This window comes from Ctenopharyngodon idella, chromosome 17 (genome assembly GCF_019924925.1).
Source record: "Ctenopharyngodon idella isolate HZGC_01 chromosome 17, HZGC01, whole genome shotgun sequence".
Classification (NCBI taxonomy): Eukaryota; Metazoa; Chordata; class Actinopteri; order Cypriniformes; family Xenocyprididae; genus Ctenopharyngodon; species Ctenopharyngodon idella.
Genome location: NC_067236.1, coordinates 23,800,677 through 23,826,982, shown reverse-complemented (window position 1 = coordinate 23,826,982; position 26,306 = coordinate 23,800,677). Strand labels below are relative to the sequence as shown.

The 26,306-nt window shown below is 36.8% G+C and overlaps 1 protein-coding gene across 1 annotated transcript in view; it reads left to right on the top strand.

Annotated features, from left to right (window-relative positions):
- The first annotated feature begins 6,077 nt into the window (after nt 1–6,077).
- The window catches only part of LOC127498588 (RAC-alpha serine/threonine-protein kinase), a 55,835-nt gene continuing 35,606 nt past the window's right edge, over nt 6,078–26,306 (top strand). Inside the window, exons 1-2 of the mRNA XM_051868111.1 lie at nt 6,078–6,271; nt 11,415–11,547. Of these exons, the coding sequence (XP_051724071.1) occupies nt 11,499–11,547 (49 nt within the window). The 5' untranslated portion in view covers nt 6,078–6,271; nt 11,415–11,498. The remainder of the gene's footprint in view (nt 6,272–11,414; nt 11,548–26,306) is intronic.

Sequence of the window (26,306 nt, the reverse complement as noted above, 5' to 3'; positions counted from 1 at the left end):
TCTGAGCTGGAATGTCTTGGCACTGACTCGCCCTCTAGTCTTACAAATTTCACCCAAGTTACTCTGAACTGTGGTGTGTAGGGTGGGCGAGCTTTCATCTAAAGTACATTAAATGAACAACAAGAATGTTTTCTGAAGTCATTGGTTTCCTATCGGTGCATGTTAGGTTGTTCCACTAATAAGTCACGCATACAGTGGGGTCCAAAAGTCTAAGACTAAGTTGAAAATCTGGGATTTTTACATTTAAACTCGGAAATAATATATAAATAATATATTATAAAAATAATTTTAAAAATAAAAATAAAATTATTTTAAAAAATCTACAACCAAGTTGAAAATCTGTGATTTTTTCAATTATAACTTGGAAATAATATATAAATAATATATTAATAAATCATTTAAAAATAATTTTAAAAATATAAAAATTATTAAGAACATTCTAAGACCAAGTTTAAAATCTGGGATTTTTTTTATTTTATCTAAACGTAATAATAGAAATAATATATCAATAAATCATTTAAAAATAAACTAAAAATTATTTAAAATGTCTCAGATTAAGTTGACAATTTGTGATTTTTTTCCATTTAAACTTGGAATATATAATATATAAATAATATATTAATAAATAATTGAAAATAAAATTAAAAATGTAAAAAAAAAAAAAAAAAAAAAAAGTCTAAAAATAAGTCTAAGACCAAGTTGAAAATCTGGGATTTTTTTTTCATTTAAACATAATAATAGTAATAATATATATAAATAATATATTAATAAATAATTTAAAAATAAAGACAAAATTATTTTAAAAAGTCTAAGACCAAGTTGATAATTTGTGATTTTTTTTTCCCATTTAAACTTGGAATATATAATATATAAATAATATATTAATAAATAAGTAAATAAAATAAAATTAAAAATGTAAAAGACCAAGTTGAAAATCAGGGATTTTTAATAAGTAAAATATTAATAAATAATTTAAAATAATTTTTAAAAAATCTAAGACCAAGTTTAAACTTAAAAATAATATCTAAATAATATATTAATAAATATATATTTTTTAAAATAATTTTAAAAATTAATAAAGCCTCCTATTTTTTTATTCTTTCAAATCTCTCCATCAAATGTAAGTGAGTGTCATTGATCATGTTCCTCTTTGTACAGAAGGTCAGATTTTCTTTCTTGCACTGAAGATGTTCTTTGGATCATCTCAAATCGTGCTGCAGAACATCATCATCATCAGGTTTAGCCTTAAATCAAAAAACACTGAGGCATTCTCAAATTCATGCTCGTTTAACTACACCTGATCACATCATTTGTAATGGAAAATGTTGTATTAGTTTGGAATAATGCACAAAACAGCAAACCCCCTGTCCATCTCTAGCCTGCTTTGTAACTTAGTTTAGCATCATGAAATGAATTCAATTTAAAGCATCTGCTAAATGAATACATGCAAATGTAATTGCTCATGCAGACATCAGAAGCATGCAGCAGAACTGTAATTCACACATAGATGCAGCAGAACAGCATAGTTCCAGGGCTATTTCTAGATCTTCTATATGAACACTCAGTGTGTTGTTGATCCTTTAGGCGCAGCGCAGACGTGAACACAGAGTTGCAGCTGCTGAGCTCGTGCCCTCTGCAACTGTTCAGGTCACCTTTTGCTCAAGCTCCAGCTGTCGAACACTTTGAAAGGGCCATTTGAAGCTTCTCTAAAGGGCTGGTTAATCAGGCTGTTCTTCACAATACTTGGAGGTTAGTATTTCTCCTGTACTAGTTAATGTGTGGATCTGGCTATAGAGGGGGCTGCTCTTTCACGCTGGAGACGGAAAACTAGATACTAAACATATTGGTAACACTTTACAGTATTCACTCTAAAAACTGCTGGGTTAAAAACAACCCAATTGCTGGGTTAAATCAACCCAATCGCTGGGTTAAATCAACCCAATCGCTGGGTTAAATCACTGGGTTAAAACAACCCAATCGCTGGGTTAAATCAACCCAATTGCATCGCAGGGTTAAAACAACCCAATCACTGGGTTAAATTAACCCATTCATTGGGTTAAATTAACCCATTCACTGGGTTAAATCAACCCATTCGTTGGGTTACATCAACCCAATCGCTGGGTTAAAACAACCCAATTGCATCTCAGGATTAAAACATCCCAGTCGCTGGGTTAAAACAACCCAATTGCTGGGTTAAAACAACCAATTCACTAACTTAAATCAACCCAATCACTGGGTTAAAACAACCCATTCGCTGGGTTAAAACAACCCAATCGCTGGCTTAAATCAACCCAATCGCTGGGTTAAATCGCTGGGTTAAAACAACCCAATCGCTGGGTTAAATCGCTGGGTTAAAACAACCCAATCGCTGGGTTAAATCAACCCAATCGCTGGGTTAAATCAACCCAATCACATCGCAGGGTTAAATCAACCCATTCGCTGGGTTAAAACAATCCAATCGCTGGGTTAAATCAACCCAATCGCTGGGTTAAACCAACCCAATCACATCGCAGGGTTAAATCAACCCAATCACATCGCAGGGTTAAATCAACCCATTCGCTGGGTTAAAACAACCCAATCGCTGGCTTAAATCAACCCAATCGCTGGGTTAAATCGCTGGGTTAAAACAACCCAATCGCTGGGTTAAATTGCTGGGTTAAAACAACCCAATCATATCGCAGGGTTAAATCAACCCATTCGCTGGGTTAAATCGCTGGGTTAAAACAACCCAATCGCTGGGTTAAAACAACCCAAACGCTGGGTTAAATCAACCCAATCACATCGCAGGGTTAAAACAACCCATTTGCTGGGTTTGTCCATTTTCAACCCGACTTGGGTTGTTTTTAACCCAGCATTCTTTAGAGTGTTGGTCACATTTGTTAATGCATTAGCTATATATTTTTTAAAGCATTTATTAATCTTCGTTAATGTTATGTCTGTGCATGATTAACTAGTACAACTTTTGATTTTAATAATGTATTAGTAAAGGTTGCAAGATTAATACATGCTGTTGTTCATTATTAGTTGATGTTAACTAATGTTAATATCTATTTGATATATATTATCTGCTCAAATATGTAAATCACAAATGGGATCTCTGTAATAACTCCCTGTTCCGGGACAATGTTTCTAAATGATTGTGTTTAATGAAATGCTTCTGAATCCACAGTGAATGGAGCTGTTTTCACTGTCTGACATCAGCGATTCTTCTGAAGACAAACATGTAAATGCGTCTCTGTTGCTGTAAGCAGGAATGTCGGGCCCCTGCGTTTCATTCACTCGTCCGGTTGTAGTTTGTGGATGCAGTGTTTACGGGTCAGACAATGCAGTGGTTGTGCAGCATGGGATGGGAGCGTCTGAGAGCGGCTCAGAGTTTCTCACAGGACAGAGAGCGAGAGAACTTCCTGCAGGCTCGTTTCTTTCTGTCCGTTCTCATCAATGGCATTCCGACCCGAGCCTCTCTTCCCCCGAGCAGACAAAAGCATCACATTCCTCTGCTGTCCTCTGGCCCGGCCCATCCACAGTCTCTCTGTGTCATTCACAAACACACACACACACACACACGGCCTGCTTCCCAGCTCTGGATGGCCACAGGGAATTTGCCCAGAGATCGTCTAGCTCCTTAGAGGAATTGATCATCTAAAAATGAAAATCTTGTCACACTGTCTTTCCTCTGTGGAGCAAAACACACAAAAAAATCTGTTTAGCTGTTAAAAATCATACTATTAGGCTCCAGAAACTCATCGTATTGCTCATTTAAAACATTGAAACATCTCGTGTCATTATGTTTTTAAGACTGTACGTCTTGATGATATAATGAACGGCTGGAGCCTTAAAAACAGAGAGACAAAAGATTGTTTTTAATGGATTTAGAGCAGTATAGAGCGAATTAGAGTGAAGAAATGTAATCTTAGCTCATCACAAGTTTGTAGAGCAAGGTGAGACACAACAGAAGTGAAATCATAATATTGCTATAATCTGATATTTTAATACTTTTAAAGCTGCTGTTCGTAACTTTTTTTGGTTAAAAATGATCCAAAATCAATTTTTGAGTACATATCCAGCTAGTGTTCAAAACTATCTCCTTACCTTAGCCTGATTCACAACAGTAAGCTTGTGATAATGTTTTATAATAAATTGCGTCATTACATCACGTCTGTTTACATAAAGAACCATAATAGAGTCCCAGCTATATCGCATGTGAGGCGGATCATTTATAGCCTTTTCTCACAGCAGCTGGAATAATTAAACTTATTATTTTGATGGCGGATTGTATGGTATGACAAATGAACGTTAGTGATTAGACTTACAGAAATTTAAATCTACAGGTAACGCTAATACACACTAAATACACATAGTCACGCAATGCTGATGTTGTTAACATTAACAATTTGAGAACAAATTATAACAATAATAATAATTTGACGTGATCTCAGTTTGTCAGAACAAAAGTGGCAGATTTGTTACTTATTCCTTCAGAGGACATTTTCTGGTGAAAATTCTTATTTTGTTCAAACTTCCAAGAGTAGAATCTGTGATTGTGAAGTTCAGCATCCACACCAGTGTAGTGACTGACAGCATTAGATTCATCCGCGCTGAGGAGCCGTGCCGATCCACAACCCACGTACAGATGATAATTCCGCAAACAACTGCAATTGCAGGTTTCAAACAGAGAGGGCGACAAAGAGGCAAAACTTAAGGACTGCTGCTTTAAATACAGTAATTAATACAACATTACTGACCAATCTGTGAACAGATATAAAGAAATGGTCTTCTGTGATGATCAGAAGGACAAGACTAGCTGAATTCTCTAATAAATTAGTGTATCAAATCATGTAAATTACCACATTGATATGCACTAATATATATATATATATATATATATATATATATATATAGTATGAAAACAATTATGGCAATAAAGTACTTTAAATTATACTATATATATATATATATAATTTAAAAGACTTTTTAGCCATGATTGTTTTCATACAATATTGCCAAAGCTTTATACGCAAAAACAAGTAATGACAAAAAAAGAAATATACAACATGACAAATAACAATAAAAATGTATTACAATAAGGTGGTAAGTAATGAATAAAAATAAATAAATAACAAATATATATTATAAAATAGGCATTTATCAAGACATTATTGAGAACAAAAATGCTGTAATAAAAAATGGAATTTAATAAAAACATAGTTTGTCTATAAGAAAAATGCTATAAATATATACACACATATATATATATATACATACATATATATGAAAAACATTATTCATAATATCATGATAAATATCTATCTAATTATTGTATAAGAAATATACAATATAATATAACAAATAACAATAAAACTTGTATCACAATAAGGTGATAAGTAATGAATAACAATAAAGAATAAATATATATAATATAAATTAGACATTTATCAAGACATTATTGAGAAAAAATACTGTAATAAAAATTAAAAATTTGAATTCAATAAAAACATTAGTTTGTCTATAACTATAAGAAAAAATGTTATATATATATACACACACACACACACACACACACACACATATGAATATACATGAAAATATATTATTCATAATGTCATTCATAATGTCCCAATATATATATATATATATATATATATATATATAATACAATCTATATATATATATAACATTTTTTAATAAAAATTAATAAAAATAAACATTATGACATTATGAGGAAAAAATACTGTAATATTAAAAATAAAAATTGGAATTCAATAAAATCATTATAGTTTGTCTTTATAAGAAAAAATACTATATATACTATCATACTGTACTATGTAAATACTATATATTATTTTTATATCAGTAATATTATAGTTATATACATAATATTATAAATAATATAAATGATATAATACATATCTATATATAATCTATAAATAATATATATATCTCATAATCAACTATTAAACGAATGAATGAATAAATGATGGAATAAACAAATAAACAAGCATGTAAATGTCATTTTGGAGTGTATATCCTCTGTTGTACATCTGCATAATCTCTGTCGTGTTCAGTGATCCGGCGGGCTCTAGGACCCGCGCGCTGCTCTCGCCGGAGTCTCCCTGCAGACTGGAGTCTCGCGCTGTGGGGAGGTGTAGTGGAGGAGAGGCGAGGCGAGGACACGCTCGTGCTCATCAAAACACTTTTACCTGTTTTCCGCGGGATTAAAGTAGCAGCCGAAGCAGCGAGCAATGCGCCGGAGCCCTCAGTGATATCTGTCTCGGTAAAGTCTCTCTCCATTCAGTTTGATGTGAATTATTGTCGGGACAGTGTTTGTCAGACTGTGTTCAATAGGATGCGGTTATTTCTCTCTCAGAGGCCTAAAATAAAAGACTTTAACTCTCACATTAAACGGAGTAAATTAAAGTACAAGTTTAGCTGCTGGTTAAAGCTGTAACCTCTAGTGCAGGAGCGTCTTTATTCATCTGTCAGTTGTTACTTTGTGTCACTTTAAGCGCGTGCACGCGCAGGCCCGGCGCTACAATCTTACAATGTTGCAATATTCGAATGTTACTGTGTTTCTCTTTATTCTCCGTACATTCCATTGTCTGTACGTGACAGTCCTGCTGTGTTTACAAGCGACATGTGCTGAACAGACTGAGAGACAGTAGTAGAGGATCTGTCTGTCTGTTTCTCTGTCTTCCTGTTAATAATTTATCAGTGCAATCTCAGGTGATTGGGTTTATGTCTGGTACAGTGTTTACAGTAACAAAGAAGAATCATGTTGTTTTGACGTGTAAATGTACAATGGATTTGATGAATGTGATAAAGTCGTCTGCCATGACTATATTAATCAAAGTACCATGGTACTGCCACTTTACAGGGATAATTAATTATTTAAGTGTATCTGTCAGAACTTGTCGTTTGGATGGACTGTCAAAATGTCACATGACTTGAGCAGAAGGTGCTGTCAGGGAAATGAGTTCTGTGCTGTGTGACGATGGGTCTGGTTTACTTCAGACTTGTTTAGTCTTTGATTCTGGGTTGTTTTTGATGATTAAATCAGGACTACAGTACAGTCAAACTTTAGACACACCTACTCGTTCTACTTTCTACATGCTTTTCACATTTTAGGATTATAGTGAAGTTACTCAGTCTATGACATCACACAAATGAAAGTATTGGAATGATCAAAACATGAGCTTCTGGACATTCATCAACTTCATGATGATGCTTTGAACTTTCCCTTCACTTTCCACTTTAAATAGTACAAATAATATATATATTTTATATATATACACACACTACATATATACTCTACACTCATATACTCACTACATATATTTTTACAATATAAAATATCTGTTTTCTATGTGAATATATAGTAAAATGTAATTTATTCCTGTGATCAAAGCTGAATTTTCAGCATCATTACTCCAGTCTTCAGTGTCACATGATCCTTCAGAAATCATTCTAATATGATGATTTGATGCTCAAGAAACATTTATATTATAATTATCAATGTTGAAAACAGTTTTTCAGGATTCTTTGATGAATATAAAGTTCTAAAAGAACAGCATTTATTTAAAATAGAATCTTTTGTAACATTATAAATGTCTTTGCTGTCATTTTTGATCAATTTAATGCGTCCTTACTGAATAAAACTGTTAATTTCTTTCCAAAAAAAAAAAAAAAAAATCTTACTGACCCCAAACTTTTGAACAGAAGTGTATATATAAACGTTTGGACATACTTAGATATGATTCTTAAAAAAATATTTTCATTATATAATCTAGGGATGCACCGATATGAAAATTTTGGCTGATACCGATAACCGATAATTCTTTATATTTGAAAGCCGATAACCGATATATTGGCCGATAAATCTAAATCCAAATTTGTATATCATTTTTGAGAGCCTGATTACAAAAACAAAAGTCTCACATTAAAAGCCATGTCCCAATCACACGATTATAATGTTCTTATTATAATTTTATGTAGCTTATATGACAAACTTACGCTTACTTAACTGTATTTTCCTTTTTGAAGTGATTTTTTTTAATCATATTTCAAGCAATTTGCGCATCTGAAGCATCTAAGCTGAAGGAAATAATCCATCATTTATCAGCTTTACTATATCGGGCCGATAACGATAACATTAAAACTGAACATATATCGAGCCGATACCGATATGGTGGCCGATATATAATGCATCCCTAATATAATCATAATATATTTCTATTTAGCACACAAAATTGCGGCCTAGACCTCATGCAACCGTTAGACTCTCCTCTGACGTGTGACGTGTGGGCGGATGAGGGATGAAGCTGCTTGAAGATGCTGAGGGAATGTTTTACATTCTTCTGCGGGATGACTCCGAGTCTCGCTGACGCAGATGTGCCACCAGTAACATGCAGAATGTCAAGAATGCAGAAACTCAGACACAGTCGAGCGTATTGTGCGCTAGTGGTCCCGGATGAGTTGGACTCGCCTGAAATTTAGACTCTGACGCAAAAATCCCATCATATGACTGTCCTTGCCTCCGTGATTGGAGAGAGATTGCACTTCTACTCCAGATCCGGTGAACTTTACAGTGTGGGCAGAACAAGATTTGAAGTAAACTCGGGACACAAGCTCAGTGGTTTGGAGCTGCTTCTGTGCTTTATGAGTCTATAAATGATGTCTAATCCTCATCATATAACTGCCTGACCACACGCCTCTGATTTGCATTGAATAGGGCTTACAGACAGTACCGGAACTGAGAATGACTTTAAACAGGGTGGGGACTGAGAGTGAAGGGCCTCAGGCCCCTCAGATCATGTGACCCCTGAGCAGGTTATTGGGTTCGTTCAGACGGCCGGTTCTGGCTGGATGCCATCCACTCCAGTATGTGTGGACCGCTGCAGTGCAAACACTCTGGTCATGTTGAAAAGCAGATGGGTTTCACTCACGGCCACAACCTACTACCTTCCATCCTTATTTTATGAGCCAAACACTCAGATTAAGATGTAATGTAAGTCTGTGGTGTCCCCAGAATGTGTCTGTGAAGTTTCAGCTCAAAATACCCCACAGATCATTTATTATAGCTAGTCAAATTTGCCCCTATTTGGGTGTGAGCAAAAACACGCAGTTTTTGTGTGTGTCCCTTTAAATGCAAATGAGCTGCTGCTCCCGGCCCCCTTTCCAGAAGAGGGCGGAGCTTTACCAGCTCGCGCTTCGGTCGCTCAACAACAACAAAGCTGGAGAATCTCACGCAGCCAAAATGAGGATTGTCAGTAACGGTGTTCAGCCTTACATTGTTCAAACCGGAGTCGACACTGATGGAGAGACTCAGGAAGAAGTTACAACTTTTAAACGTTTCTGAATGGTTAGTGGATAAATTTATGTCGATTCAACTCATCGACTAGCATGTGTCGTCATGTTAATCTTTTGTTCAAATCCAGTGTTAAATTGACTCTCGTTTGTGAAGCAGTCCGGCGTAAAATGACGGCATGTCAACAACACTCTACTACAACAACTCTTCCTCTTCTCTAAAGCAGCCCAACATGGCCTCGCCCCCTTTGTTGCGTGTTCCCGGGGGCGGGGTTTATGTAAATTTTAGGGTTTGTGATGTCACTAACCCGGGAAGAAGCTTGTTGTAGTCCCTACCAGCCATTTGTTGTAGTCCTTAAAAAGCGATTTCTGTAAAAGAAAATATCTCTCTTTGCATTGAACTTTGAGTGTCGTAACTTTGCAGATATTGTTTATGCTCAAACAGCAACATTACACACTAACTAAAGTTAAAAAAGTGAAATCATAATCAACCACTCCTTTAAATGACAGATTTAGTGCATGCATTAAATAATGAAGACATCAACAAGACATTTTGAATATGTAATTATTATATATTGCGTGACATTTCATTCTCCGGCTATTTTATTGATGTCTTTCCGCGGTTGAAACACTAATAGAGCGATTACATGAGGCGTGATTTATTTCAGTATCTTTCAACATTCCTTCTGATGTTCATTCATGTTTATTAACTAGTAGTAAAGAGGAAGAGATGATCGGTTCATGTTATCTGTCACACGTTAAAGCGTCAAAACCACATTTATTGTTTGTGTTTCATTATAAAATTGACAGAAAGCTTTTTGTTTCACATCAGAAGTAACAAAACTCAAAGCTTATTACTGAATGGCCGGTGTGCTACAAATACTGTTCATGAATCATGAATTGTTTTGAGGTTATCATTGAGAAGTTGATGGTTACCTGTTGTGTAAATAGACACTTGCCTTTAAAGAAATGCTAATTAAACCTCACTGTCTCTGCTGAAACTGGAAATTAATTTTCATACCGTCACACACACACGTCAATTCTTTACTGATTCCCTTTTGGTCCTTTGTTTATTGTATATAAATGAGTTTCTGTGAAGCAGGCAGTCACTGGTCATCACATTTGTGTTTATTTATGATGCTGCCAACCTTTTAAAGTCGTCTTCCTTTCGCACAGGAAGTGGTGGCTTCTGCAGTGAGTGTGATACTTTATCTCTGCGATGAAAGTCTGACAGTCGAGCGCTGCAGAAGTGCAGCATTTATTGTTGTGGATAGTGGATTGTAATAACTTGATTGCCGAGTGACTCAGTGTCAGAGTGTGTCAAACGTGTCGAGGGGCTTTTATAAAGCACAGATTACCTTTAGCTTGTGACAGTAATCTAGATCTTGGCAATTCAGTCTAAATATTATTAATAATACATTGAAATATTTATTGAGCATTACATTTTAATGTTTTTGAAGCTCACCAAAGCTGCATTTATTTGTTCAAAAATACATTAAAAATTGTGAAATATTTTTACAATTTAAAGTACTTGTTTTCTATGTGAATATATAGTAAAGTGTAATTTATTCCTGTGATCAAAGCTGAATTTTCAGCATCATTACTCCAGTCTTCAGTGTCACAAGATCCTTCAGAAATCATTCTGATATGATGATTTGCTGCTCCGTTAGTATCAATTATTAATGGTGCTCAATTATTAATAATGGATCTTATTATTATCAATGTTGAAAACACTGAGAAAGTTCATTAGAACAACATTTATTTGAAATATAAATCTTTTGTAACATCATAAATGCCTTACTGTCACTTTTAATGAATTTATTTCATCTAAATTCCCATTATAAAGTCTTTCTACACATTTCATCATCTGTTAAAACCTAAAAGATTGATCAGTGTGTTCATTTTTATGCATTTACAAGCTCTGCATCAACCAAGCTGGAGTTTTAGAAATATAATCAATTATTTTCAGGGCTTAAATGTCTTTAGGCTTCTGCTTTAAGTGTTTTTGTCTGGAAAGTGTTTGCTTCCATGATTCCTTTATGCGTTTAAATGTGATGATCTGGTTTAGACAGCACTGATTTAAGTGGTCCGATCTTCATCTCTACTCCACGCAGGCGACCCGTGTGAAGAGGCTTTACGCTGGCCGGAACGAAGGACTCCGCAGATCTGGATAGACGGACGGGCTGCTGCTGGAGAGCATGACGACGGACGTGGTGATCGTGAAGGAGGGATGGCTGCACAAGAGAGGTGCGTGCTTTCTGTAGCAGGGATTGATCAGCTTTGATAATGTACAGAACATGTAGGTTTCAGCGCCTTGAGGCAAATGTGAGAGGAAGAACAACATGAGAGAACAACAGAGAGAACAGACCATCACAACAGCTCAATAGGTTTTCCTTCAGGCTCTTTACACACACACACACACACACACACACACACACACGCGCACGTACAATGAGCAATACATTTTTAAAGCATTTATTGTTTGTTCATGTTAGCTTACATTGCATTAATGTTAAGAAATACAACTTTTGATTTTTAAAATGTTTTAGTAAAGGTTGAAATCAACATTGGCTACTATTAATGAATGCTGTAGAAGGATTGTACATTGTTAGTTCATGTTAAAGTGCCCCTGTTATGGTTTTTTGGATATAAACTTTCATGTAGTGTGTAATAGAGCTGTTTGTGAATGTAAAAGGTCTGCAAACTTTCAAAGATCAAATAGTTAATTTCTCCCAAAAGAAAGAATCGATTCTGAACTGTCTGAAACGAGGCGTCAGTAATTCCAGTTTCACTTCCTGCTGAACCTACGTAGGTTTGTAACTAATTTGCATAATGCCAGCCTATTGGCTGCCGTTGAACAGCGTCTGCTTTGCCCCGCCCTCAAACTCTGTAGTTGTATTTGAGACTGGAAGAGTTTGGTTCGTGTTGTTCATGTCAAGAAGCTGTTTTCAGAGCTGCGAATCACTTTGAAGAGATTGATACGGTAAAACTGTTACTGTTCGTATCACTGTGAATCAAGAGCTGAGGAAGAGCTGAAATCCATATATGGTAATGGGCGGTTAGTTTCCAAGACTGGGCCGTCTGACCAATCAGAGCAGAGCAGGCTCTCAGAAAGGCGGGGTTTAGAGAGACCGAATTTTTGACCGAAGCGTTTCAGACACTGTGAGAAAAGAGCTGATGCTGCAGTGGATATTATGAGAAAATTAAAGTGTTTTTTGACCTTGGATGAGTGTAAACCTGCTGTAGGAGAAACTAAAACAAAATTAGGAACCATTAAAATAGCATAATGAGGCAATGTAGTTAACTAATGTTAAATAAAACCGTATTGTAAAGTGTTACAGACAAAATAATCTGTCATCAAAATGTCATCTGGACATCATAGAGACACTTTTCACCATCGAATCAAGTCCCGCCCATTGAATATCCTGTTTCACTCTGAAATACGTCACATTAGGTGAGAAAAATGGGTTACGAGCTGTGTTTCACATTGACCCAGGACGTTCCTTTAAATTGCTGCTCCAGATTCAGAGGTGATCAAACACTATTTGAATGTTTCTGAACTCTGTCAGCGCTGAGGATTCATTCACGTCTAGTTTTCTTGTGTCATTGTGTGTATGAACTTACTTTTCTGTGGTGATTCGATTAGGGCTGTTGTGATGGAAACTTCCCCAAATGCATAAGAGAGAGTGATCTACCCTATCAGTTTCAGCCTGTCTTCACTAGCTGCACTGAGAAAATGTTTGTTTAGATTATCTGCTTCTTCATTCAGCCACATTCAAAATCAGTCACAGCCATTAAAATACTAATAGTGGAAAAAAATTCAAATAAAACCTCAAGATAGAATAGATGCAACTAGTCATAATTATGCATGCCCAGCCTCCATTTCTGAGTGCCACGCCCACATCTCAAAATGACTAGTAAAACATCATGGTAGTAGCTGCTCTCTGGTTGCTGGTTTGTGTTTCTATATGGTTAGTTTAGTTGCCTTTAATATATTCTTTGGGTTTTCAGGTGCATTTCTAAATGTTACCACAATTGTGTACATGCATGACGAATGAAATCGTGTCACTTCCACTCTGCTAACCAGAACTGCTGTTTAGACACACAAGCAGTGATGGCTTTAGCAGAAGATCCACTCTGCTGTGACGTCAGACGGCTGTCTGGTTAACCAGAACAGGAAACAGAGAGGAGGTGGCGAAGGGGGAAGAACCGTTATTTAGATCTCAGTGGCTGATACAGAAAAATGTGAATGGAGGGTCTGCAGGGATGGGAAGTGTGTTTTCCACTGGTGCTCTTACTAGAAATAATGTCTGAACTGACATTTGAGTCTTTCCCCCAAGTTATAGTTATATGGTGTGGTGAAATCAAAAGCTAATTGTTCATATATATTCATTAGATGCTTGTTTAATGTGTCTGTTTGTGCTTCAGACATAAATGATTCCTTAAATCCTGCGTCTTGTTGAGGAGAGTGTGCTGTTACTTTAAGTGATTTGTAGTATTTATCTGTTTAAACCTCTTAAAGTGGACCTATAATGCCTCTTTTCACAAGATGTAATATAAGTCTCTGGTGTCCCCAGAATGTATCTGTGAATTTTCAGCTCAAAATACCCCACAGATCATTTATTATAGCTTGTCAAATTTGCCCCTATTTGGGTGTGAGCAAAAACACGCCGTTTGTGTGTGTGTCCCTTTAAATGCAAATGAGCTGCTGCTCCCGGCCCCCTTTCCAGAAGAGGGCGGAGCTTTAATGGCTCACGCTTCGGTCGCTCAACAACAACAAAGCTGGAGAATCTCACGCAGACAAAATGAGGATTGTCAGTAACGGTGTTCAGCCTTACATTGTTCAAACCGGAGTCGACACTGATGGAGAGACTCAGGAAGAAGTTACAACTTTTAGACGTTTCTGAATGGTTAGTGGATAAATTTATGTCGATTCAACTCATGGACTAGCATGTGTCGTCATGTTAATCTTTTGTTCAAATCCAGTGTTGAATTGACCCTCGTTTGTGAAGCAGTCCGGCGTAAAATGACGGCATGACAACAACACTCTACTACAACAACTCTTCCTCTTCTCTAAAGCAGCCCAACATGGCCCGCCCCCTTTGTTACATGTTCCCAGGGGCGGGGTTTATGTAAATTTTGGGGTTTGTGATGTTTTTTTGATCGCAGGAATAAATAAAATTTTACAATATATTCATATAGAAAACAGCAGTTTTAAACTAAAAATATTTCACAATTTTTACTGTATTTTTGATCAAATAAACGCAGCCTTTGGTGAGCAGAAGAGACTTCTTTCAAAAACATTTGGTAATTTTGAATGTAAAGTATTGCTCTTTTGAAAATAAAATTCTTTCATTTATTTCCAGATTTATTCTACCTAGTTTCATTCTGAAATCCTCACACACACACACTGTTCGTCTCTCCCTCCCGTCAGGAGTGTTTGTCCGGTCGGCTGTCATAGCGCCAGCAGCTGTGCCCAGTGAAATGTCACCGGGAGTGTCCGTGTGTTTTGATTGGACGCCGTCCGTCCCCCTCGGCCTGAGCAAAAGGCTTCTGGTGGATGGGTGAAGATGTCACATCACTGTCAGCTCACCTTTGCCACCGTCTGCCATCACACAGACGGTTTGTTTAGTGCGTTTGACCCACGTCTCAATGCCCGCTGTCCAGAGACAACACACTCTCAGAGTTTAATACAACAGTGTGGAATCTGACAGCGTCCGTCCAGCTCTAGATGCTGCAAGAATGTGAGTGTGTGCCTGTAGATTTGAGCTCTTCTTGTTATCCAGCACAAATATCTAAACATTCTTAAACCAAGATACATTTACTGGAGAAGCAAAATGACTGAAGATATTAAAGGGGTGGTTGATTATGATTTGACTTTTTTAACTTTAGTGTGTAATGTTGCTGTTTGATCATAAACAACATCTGCAAAGTTAAGACACTCAAAGTTCAATGCAAAGGGAGATATTTTCTTTTACAGAAATTGCTTTTTAAGGACTACAACAAATGGCTGGTAGGAACTACAATGAGTTTCTTCCTGTTAGTGACATCACAAACCCCAAAATGTACATAAACCCCGCCCCCGGGAACACACAACAAAGGGGGCGGGGCCATGTTGGACTGCTTTAGAGAAGAGGAAGAGTTGTTGTAGTAGAGTGTTGTTGTCATGCCGTCATTTTACTGCTTCACAAACGAGGGTCAATTCAACGCTGGATTTGCACAAAAGATTAACATGACGACACATGCTAGTCGATGAGTTGAATCAACTCCACAGCAACTACATAAATTTATCCACTAACCATTCAGAAACGTCTAAAAGTTGTAACTTCTTCCTGAGTCTCTCCATCAGTGTCGACTCCGGTTTGAACAATGTAAGGCTGAACACCGTTACTGACAATCCTCATTTTGGCTGCGTGAGATTCTCCAGCTTTGTTGTTGTTGAGCGACCGAAGCATGAGCTGCTCCGCCCTCTTCTGGAAAGGGGGCCGGGAGCAGCAGCTCATTTGCATTTAAAGGGACACACACAAAAACGGCGTGTTTTTGCTCACACCCAAATAGGGGCAAATTTGACAAGCTATAATAAATGATCTGTGGGGTATTTTGAGCTGAAACTTCACAGACACATTCTGGGGACACCAGAGACTTATATTATCTTGTAAAAGGGGCATTATAGGTCTGCTTTAAGTCTTGTTTGAAATTGATCGAAATGAAGGGAGTTTATGTTTAAAAGAAGAACAAATATCGGCTGATGGGGACAGACAAATCAACTTGTTTTCCCTTTGAATTAATTTTTCTAATATTCTAAACCCATTGGCAGGTATTTGTTCTAAGTTTAAGCATAAACTCAGCATGGACTTAACCAATAAGCAAGGTAAGTGGCCACTTATCTGATCTGGCAAAACATATTTGGTAAACGTTCCATTGCGTATCTGTGTTTGTGCTCTGGAGAGCATCAAAGGTTTCTATTTACAACGTGTTTTTGCACCATTGAGCAATGTAGCCAATCACAGCCATACCTGGGGTTTAAGTTAGTCAGAATCCACTCACCACTCAAAATGCCGGAGTATTTGTTTAGTGCTAAGTTCTGCATGCTTGCGAATCAGTAAATATATTGTGATTTTCAAATAATTATACTGAAAAACAAGACGATTGTATGTATGTTGTTGTCAAGGCAGCTGCATAGAAATGCAAATGTTGTTCTTATCTTGAAGTATTTTTTTTACAATAGCTCTACCAAACCCATTGTGATTCCTTCAGGATCATTTTGATAAAACATGCCCACAGTTTAATTAAGCTTGATTGGATTGAGAAATATCTAAAGTTCACCCTATTTACCCTGAAATGAAACATTCTGTTATCATTTACTCGCCCCGTACACAAAAGGAGATGTTTAGATGTTCACACTGCTCTTTTCACATGCTTTGAAAGAAAACACAGGAGCTGTCAAAGAGGACAAAGAAATGAACTATTGTTCATATAAACTGTTCCTTTAATGCATAGCATTCCTGTAGCTCAAACAGTAGATCATGTCTCTAGTGACACCAAGGTTATGGGTTCGATTCCCAGGTAATGCATGAACTGATCAAATGTATAATTTGAAGGCAATGCAAGTCGCTTTGGATAAAAGCATCTACATTTGTTGTTGGAATACAATGACAGAATGACGTTTTCATCTCAGCGATGGTTCCTCTATGAATCCAGGTCACTGTGCACTTGTCTATAAATATAGTTTAACAGCAGCAGCCGAGGGATTTCTTTTGTGTCATAAGGAGTTTGTTTTAGTCTGTATTCAATTCTCCAGCTACTGAAAAGCTCCTCTTTTCCCATAAACGACATCGACCTCACAATCCCTGCACCGGAGAAGGTCACATTCTAGAATCTGAGAACAACCTGGTGCTTTTGTTTCCTTTAGCGAAGCTTCATTAGACTCCTGATTCTGTATCAATTAGTCATGTGTTCATGTGCAGGAAACTGGCATTTATTTGTTCCTTCTTTTCTTTGTACCACTGTTTTTTTTTCGGCATAAAATCAAAATGTACTTTAATTCGTGTTCCTGTTCTTATTGTGAATTCATCTAAAGAAATTCTTGTTTGCCTTCATAATCTTTGACCAAAATGTAACGACTTTTGACGAAAGATTATGAAGACAAATATATTGCTTCCTTAGAATAACGTGCGCTGATGATGAAAGGCCAAAAGCATGTATTAAAAAGTAATAAATGTCCATTTTTATTTTATAGGGTTTGTAAGTGCAAATAAAACTGAAGCAGAAGATCTCTTTTGTTCGATCAGATGTGTTTTCAGACGTTCTGTAGGTCTGTTTTGTCTGTTAGAGCTCAGCAGTTTGAGATGTTTCAGCATCTGGAGTAGATTGACGTCATACGCTCATCTGATTCATTCCAACAAACGTAAAGAGGCTATGTTTTACAAAGCCAAAAATGCACTGTTTTTCTGCCAAGTGAGGACATCACGAAACATCAAAGAACCAGCATAAGAACATCAAGGCCAAGATCTCAGTGAAGGCCAGTAAAACTGAGGCCTGATTCACGAGCTGAGCTCTCCATTATCTGAGCTGCGTTACTAGTGTGAAGAAACGGCCCCTCGTTAGACTAGTGAAGGGAAAATCAATTAGAATTTATTACATATTCACTGGATAAGGATACTTTTTGAATAAGGATACTTTTTGAAATTCATGCAAAACTAGATATCAGCATTTTTAATGTAAGTTTGAATGGTTGCCTGGGTGTTCCTATGTGGTTGCTAGGATGATACATGAGTGTTGTGAGTGGTTGCCTGGGTGTTGCTATAATGATAGTGTTGTGAGTTGTTGCCAGGGTGTTGCTGTGATGTTATTGCGTTCTGTGTTTTCCAGAGTGTGGCTTTATGGTTGCTTGGATGCTGCTATGATACTAGAGTGTTGTGTTGCTAATTTGTTGCTAGACTGTTACTCTGATGCTAGAATGTTTTTAGTAGTTGCTATATTGTTACTGTGGTGCTAGAGTGTTGTGAGTGGTTGCCAGGCTGTTGCTATGTGTTTTCTAAGATGATGCTAGAATGTTTTGCGTGGTTACCAGGGTGTAGCTATAATGCTAGAGTATTGTGAGTAGTTTCCAGGGTGTTGTAGTTATAGTGCTAAAGTGTTGCGAGTGGTTGTCAGAGTGTTGCTATTTGGTTGCTAGAGTGTTAGTATGATGCTAATGTGTTTCTGTGTGGTTTCTAGGATGCTAGAATGTTGGTTGCTAGAGTGTTGCTATGATGCTAAAGTGTTGTGAGTGGTTGTCAGGATGTTGCTATTTGGTTGCTAGAGTGTTAGTATGATGCAAGTGTGTTGCTGTGTGGTTTCTAGGAAACTAGAATGTTTTGAATGGTTGCTAGAGTGTTACTATGATGCTAGAATATTTTGAGTGGTTGCCAGGGTGTTGCCATGATGCTAGAGTGTTGCGAATGGTTGTCAGGGTGTTGCTATTTGGTTGCTAGAGTGTTAGTATGATGCTAGTGTGTTGCTGTGTGGTTTCTATGATGCTAGAATATTTTGAGTGGTTGCCAGGGAGTTGCTATGATGCTAGAGTGTTGTGAGTCGTTCGTTTTTTGTGTTGCTATATTGTTGCTAGGATGATACTAGAGTGTTCTAAAGGGTTGCCTGGGTGTTGCTATGTGGTTGCCGTGTTACTATGATGCTAGAGTGTTGTAAGTGGTTGCCAGGCTGTTTCTATGTGATTTCTAGGATGATGCTAGAATGTTTTAAGAGGTTGCGAGAGTGTTACTATGATACTAGAGTGTTGTGAATGATTGCCAGGGTGTCGCTATTTGGTTGCTGAAGTGTTACTATAATGCTAGAATGTTTTGAATGGATGCTGGAGTGTTACTAATATGATGATAGTGTGTTATGAATGGTTGTCACTGTGTTGCTATTTGGTTGCTAGAGTATTGCCATGATACAAGAGTGTTGTGAGTGGTTGGCAGGCTGTTGCTGTGTGGTTTCTAGGATGATGCTAGAATGTTTTAAGAGGTTGCGTGTTGCTATGATGCTAGAGTGTTGTGAATGGTTGCCAGGGTGTAGCTATTTGGTTGCTAGAGTGTTACTATGATGCTAGAGTGTTCTGAGTGGTTGCCTGGGTTAATGCTAGAATGTTTTAAATGGTATCCAGGCTGTTGCTATGAAGCTAGAGTGTTGTGAGTGGTTGGCAGGCTGTTGCTATGTGGTTTCTAAGATGATGCTAGAATGTTTTGAGTGGTATCCTGGCTGTTGCTATGAAGCTAGAGTGTTGTGAGTGGTTGCCAGGGTGTTGCTATGTCATTGCCAGGATGTTGCTGTGATACAAGAGTGTTGTGAGTGGTTGCCAGGGTGTTGCTATGTCATTGCCAGGATGTTGCCATGATACAAGAGTGTTATGAGTGATTGGCAGGCTGTTGCTATGTGGTTTCTATGATGATGCTAGAATGTTTTGAGTGGTATCCAGGCTGTTGCTATAAAGCTAGAGTGTTGTGAGTGGTTGCCAGGGTGTTGCTATGTCATTGCCAGGATGTTGCTGTGATACAAGAGTGTTGTGAGTGGTTGGCAGGGTGTTGCTCTGTTTCTAAGATGATGCTAGAATGTTTTAAGAGATTGCTAGAGTGTTACTGTGATTCTAGAGTGTTGTGAATAGTTGCCAGGGTGTAACTATTTGGTTGCTAGAGTGTTACTATGTCATTGCCAGGATGTTGCTATGTTACAAATGTGTTGCAAGTGGTTTCTAGCATGATGCTAGAATGTTGTAAGAGGTTGCTAGAGTGTTACTGTGATGCTAGAGTGTCGTGAATGGTTGCTAGGGTGTAACTATTTGGTTGCTAGAGTGTTACTATGATTCTAGAGTGTTCTGAGTGGTTGCCAGGGTATTGCTATGTTGTTGCCAGGATGTTGCTATTATACAAAAGTGTTGCAAGTGGTTGGCAGCCTATTGCTACGTGGTTTTTAAGATGATGCTAGAAAGTTTTGAGTGGTATTCAGGCTGTTGCTATGAAGCTACAGTGTTCTGAGTGGTCGCCAGGGTGTTGCTAAGGTTTTATGTTCAGTGTTCTGTGGGATTTTTCCAGCTCTGTTCTGGTCCAGCAGGTAAAACTGGTGCGTCTGATTACTTGGTAAAGTACCAGTCTCCTTAACAGCACACACTCTTCAGGATAACACACACACACACACTCAACTTTAATATAATGCCTCAGAAACACAGTTGTGTGTTTTTCACATGTTTGGGGTGTGCCGAGTCGCATGTAAAGACGGGTTACCCGCATCATGGTGGTCACATGATTAGAGAGCACCTGGGCGTCAGTCTTCCAGGGAACTGGTGGTCTAATCTGGGTGTGTCTGTGGGTTGAGATAGCGTATGTCTGTGTATGTGGGTGTGCTCAGATCTCAGATCTCAAAACTCAGATCTCAGTCTCTGTTCTAGAGGTAATAGTCCTGACACATCTCTGTTACCTCTGCCATACCGCATTTATAGCTTTCTCTTTCAGTTATGAATGTTTATTTATTTATTTTTTACTAGCATTTATTTTTTTACTTTATAACCTTCATTCATCACAGAACTCATACCCTCTCTTTTTTTTTCACTAAACACTTTTTAGTACATCAATTTGTTCACTTTTTTCTGTCTTTTATTTTTTATGTACCATGTGTCCTGTTTTACGTAGTTCTTAGGGATTCATAGCCTGTGTTTATCTGTGAGCACAGAGATACAGAACAAGCGGTTCTAGGTCTTTTCACATTATCACTAAATGGACCTGCTGAACGCTAATTGTCTCATCTCCGCTTCAGGCGACACTGTCATGGATCGTATCGCACACAGACATAGCCGACTGAAAGCGCCAATTTCATTGACCTGCTTCTACACAATGTTTTGGAATCAGTGTGTACATGTTTATATCAGTCCAAGTCACGTTTGTACTTGATACAATGAGCACTTGTAGGGGTGTGTCCAAAATATTATACCATTTAATTTCACACTAACTGTATATTTATATGTGTACATTACCATTCAAAAGTTTGCGGTCAGTAAGATTTTTAATGCTTTTCTCATATGCTCACCAAGGCTGAATTTATTTGATCAAAAATATTGAAATATTTTTACAATTTAAAATAACTGTTTTCTATGTGAATATATATAGTGAACTGTAATTTATTTCTGTGATCAAACCTGAATTTTCAGCATCATTAGTGTCACATGATCCTTCAGAAATCATTCTAATATGCAAATTTGCTGCTCAAGAAACATTTCTGATTGTCAGTTGAAAACAGTTCATATTAATAATGTGTATACATTTAATTTTTTATTTTTTATTTTTTGAAATAGAATCTTTTGTAACATTATAAATGTCTTTAGTATCACTTTTGATTAATTTATTGCATCCTTGCTGAATAAAAGTATTAATTTCTTTCAAAAAACACTCCAAACCTTTGATGAGTAGCATACATTATGTAATATAGTTTTTTCCCCCCCCTGATGATTCAACATGAAATGAAGAAATGTAAGCATGTAGTTATTTCTCACTTGGTTATTTTCTCTTTTTATGCCCGCCCACCATGAAAGCGAATACACTAATTCCTGTCCGTAGTCCATTACTGCTAGACATGAAGTGCTCATAAAACATAAAAGATCATTTCTCATTAGACATTTGACGACCCTCTGACGAGCTTTCCCATGTATCCAGCTCGACACACATCTCCTCTCCTCCGACTCTATTCATCACTGTCCAAACATGACAGCTGAGGCGTGCCGTCAGCGCCGGTGCTCTGGCTGGACGGGCAGCGGCGGATCACGGCTCCCCGGGTGGAGCGCGCTCTGTCTGCTGTCTGGAGGCCAGCAGGTCCCTGTGCTGCGGGTGATGGCAGACAGGCTTCTGCTAAATGTGCTGGAGAGATGTAAATTGCCAGAGTGCAGCTGTCAGAAGGGAGGGTGGGCGTGTGTGTGTGTGCGCCAGCAGGGTCCGCTTCTGTCTGCGTATCTGCCGCAGCGGTGCGCCCGCTGTGTGCTTACTTTTCTGTGCCGAAACCTCCTGCTCTGCAATTGTGCTGCTCGTCCGGCCCATTTTTCTCTCTGCCTTCCTCTTCTGTTAATTCTTTCCACTCCACGCGTCTGCTGGCGTTCCCCGTGTTTCTGATCGCTGTGGTCTCGCCCGTCTCTGTCATCCATCATAAACAGATATCTTCAGCTGTTAGAGTCGCTGTTGTTTCAGAATCTATTTGTCAAGTGGGTGAGAGAGTGCTGTTGTTTTATATTTAGATAATAGGAGTAAAGTTATACGAGTAAACTAACACAACATTTTACACCAGTGGTGCCTGGAGGGCCACAGCCCTGCAGAGTTTAGATCCAACCCTGCTCCAACACACATACCTGTAGTCTTCAAATAATCAAGAAGGACTTGACTAGCTGGATCAGGTGCGTTTAATTAGGGTTGAAGCTAAACTCTGCAGAGCTGTGGCCCTCCTGGAGTTTGCACCCCTGTTCTACACACTTACATGAATATATGATTGAAGTGTCACAGATTAATGTTACTGTTACACCACAGGAAATGTTACACTGAAATTAGAGTTTTAGAACCTTATATTTTTAGAACCTTTTATTTTAGAATCGTAGATTTTAGAATCTTAGATTTTTAAAACCTTGGATTTTAGAATCTTATTTTTTTAGTACCTTAGATTTTAGAAGCTTAGATTTTAGAATCTTACATTTTTAGAACTTTAGAACTTAGAATCTTAGATTTTAGAATTGTAGATTTAAGAATCTTAGATTTTTAGAACCTTACATTTTAGAATCTTAGGTTTTAGAATCTTAGATTTAAGAATCTTAGTTTTTTAGTACCTTAGATTTTAGAACCTTAGATTTTTAGAACCTTAGATTTTAGAAACTTAGATTTTAAAATCTTAGATTTTTAGAACCTTACATTTTAGAATCTTAGGTTTTAGAATCTTAGATTTAAGAATCTTAGTTTTTTAGTACCTTAGATTTTAGAAACTTAGATTTTAGAACCTTGGATTTTTAGAACCTTAGATTTTAGAAACTTAGATTTTAGAAACTTAGATTTTAGAAGCTTAGATTTTAGAAGCTTACATTTTTAGAACTTTAGAACTTAGAATCTTAGATTTTAGAATTGTAGATTTAAGAATCTTAGATTTTAGAATCTTAGTTTTTTAGTACCTTAGATTTTTGAACCTTAGATTTTTAGAACCTTAGATTTTAGAAACTTAGATTTTAAAATCTTAGATTTTTAGAACCTTACATTTTAGAATCTTAGGTTTTAGAATCTTAGATTTAAGAATCTTAGTTTTTTAGTACCTTAGATTTTAGAACCTTAGATTTTTAGAAACTTAGATTTTAGAATCTTAGATTTTAGAACCTTGGATTTTTAGCAACTTAAATTTTTAGAACCTTAGACTTTAGAATTTTAGATTTTAGAACTTTAGATTTTTAGAAACTTAGATTTTAGAAGCTTAGATTTTAGAATCTTACATTTTTAGAACCTTGGATTTTTTAGAAACTTAGATTTAAGAATCTTAGATTTTTGAATTTTAGATTTTTTGAACACTCAAAAAAATGATACATTGGATTTAATTAACTTTTTTATGTCAACAGGTTCCACATAACTGGGTTATGTTGCATTTAATTAACATTATTTATTTCAGTAAACTTTAAGTTTATTATATAAGGCCAATTCAATGCCATTTAGTTGAATCAGGTTAACATTCTTAATTTGTCCAAAACTATTAAGTTCAATTATCCTAAAATTAATATCAAACAAAAATTAAAATAATCCAGTTTAATTGATCAGTTTATTTAGTGAATGCATTCAAGAACAATTTTCACAACTTTTACAAAAGTTAGAATATTAACAAAATCTTTACTCTGTAAAGACTTTTATTGTTAGGCTTTTATTGTTACACCCATGGCATGCCCAAAGTAGTTGTTTTTTATTATTAAAGCAACTTCAATTGTTGTTAGCAGCTCCTCAACCCAAGCACAAGCTCAACACTTCACCACAATAACCCCAAACTATTAACATAACAGGAACTTTCAAATACCAACATATTAGAAAGTAAACATTAAAAAGTCTCTTTATTTTCTCATCTTGCAAAATACTGCTTAAAATAGCACTTTATTTCAACATTTACTCTCCCAGATCAGCCACTTTGCAAAGCATGATGGGAAGTGAAAGTCCTGTTTGATTGAGTCCTGGTTGAGTTTACTTCAGTTTATCTAAGTGAGTTTATCTTGATTGAAACATGTTATTTTAATATGAAAACATCAAGTTAAGTCAAAAAGTAATCGTTTCAAGTCAATTTAACATGAAGCAATTAAATTTGAACCAGAAACCTGATACAATGGTGTTGAATCAAAATACGTTGTTTAAATAAAGTGAACAGCATCAAAAAATCATTTTTATGAGTGAACCATAGATTTTAGAATCTTACATTTTTAGAACCTTGGATTTTATAAACTTAGATTTTAGATTTTAGAATTTTTAGATTTTATAACCTTAGATTTTTATAAACTTAGATTTTAGATTTTAGAATTTTTAGATTTTAGAATCTTAATTTTATAACCTTAGATTTTAGAATATTAGATTTTAGAACCTTAGATTAAGATTTTTAGAACCTTAGATTTTAAATATGTGTGCGCAGTGCTCACTGGTTTACTGGTGTGAGCGGAGTGAAGAAAGTAAAACTATGGTTTAATCCATATCTCATATTTTCCTAGTGTCTTGGAGGCTACCGTTAAACATAGTATTACATGGATGTGAATATGCATATGAAAATTTTATGCAGATTAGAGCTGTGCCCGAAGCCAAATACTATGTTTGGAAAGGAAATGACGATATTTGAAGATATTTGTCCATGTCGCTCAGGATCTGTTGAGCACCAAATCGTCTTGTCAGTCATGTCACCTTACTCTCTTCACGTGATAAGTGAAATCATGATGTACTGTAATGTAACCAACTAAAGCTTAACCATGTCCCTTCAGGGGCTCCGTAGAATGCGTTATTCATTTTCTGTGCCTTTCCGAATTCGGATTTAGGCTTCGGGCACATCCCTAATGCAGACGAGGTTAATAATGCAGATGAGTAAAACAAGCTCCGCATACAGTTATTTTGGGGTGGGGATGCATATATACGCACGTCTTTCACTGACTGGGATTTCTAAAGGCAGTTTTGCACAGGTTTTGGCATGCATATGGTCTTATAAATCTGAAAACATTTAATCTGCTGTTTCAAAGTTTCATATATGAGACTCCAGATGTTATGCTGATAGTCAACAGAAAACTTGCAAGCTTTTTAGTATCACTGTGCTGTTAAAATGACCTTTAAACATGGTTCAGAGTCTCATTTAACAACGTAATCATGACTTTCTTCGACAACAGACTTCTTACATTAGAACATATTAACATCGTATATGCTCAAACCATTAATCTTCCAGCTTCATTCACGCAGAGCATCCATATGAAACATTTCTGGTAACGTGGACAACAGTTGATGTTCACACATGACATTGGCTTGCTTAGTTAGTGTTTAAAAGATGCTTAATATTCACTAATGTTATAGAATTGACTGCAGTGACACGATCAGATGAGAACAAAACTTGTTGTCTGTATGTCACTAAACTTAGACAAATACATCCTAACAAAAGCGGATATTTTCACAGCGCTTCATCGCGCAGGACACGACCTCACAACAATAACGTCATTCTGTCAGAACTCATGCGAGCATCTGTACGGATCGCTGGAATTTTTCGCTCCTGTTTGTTTGTTTGTTTTCTTTGCACTATCCCAGTAAACTAATCCATGGAGCGCTTGTTTACCGGAACGAAAAGAGGGGGGGAAAGAATCTACAACACAAAAAGCAGCGGAGGGGGAAAAACTTCCCACAGTGTCTCTATGGTAATCAGCAGGTGCCTGTGGCCGCAGAGAAGAAGTGAAGCCTTTCTTACGAGCGTGAGAAAGAGCGGCCGACCCCTCTCCTCCTCCCCCGCGCCTCCGTTCA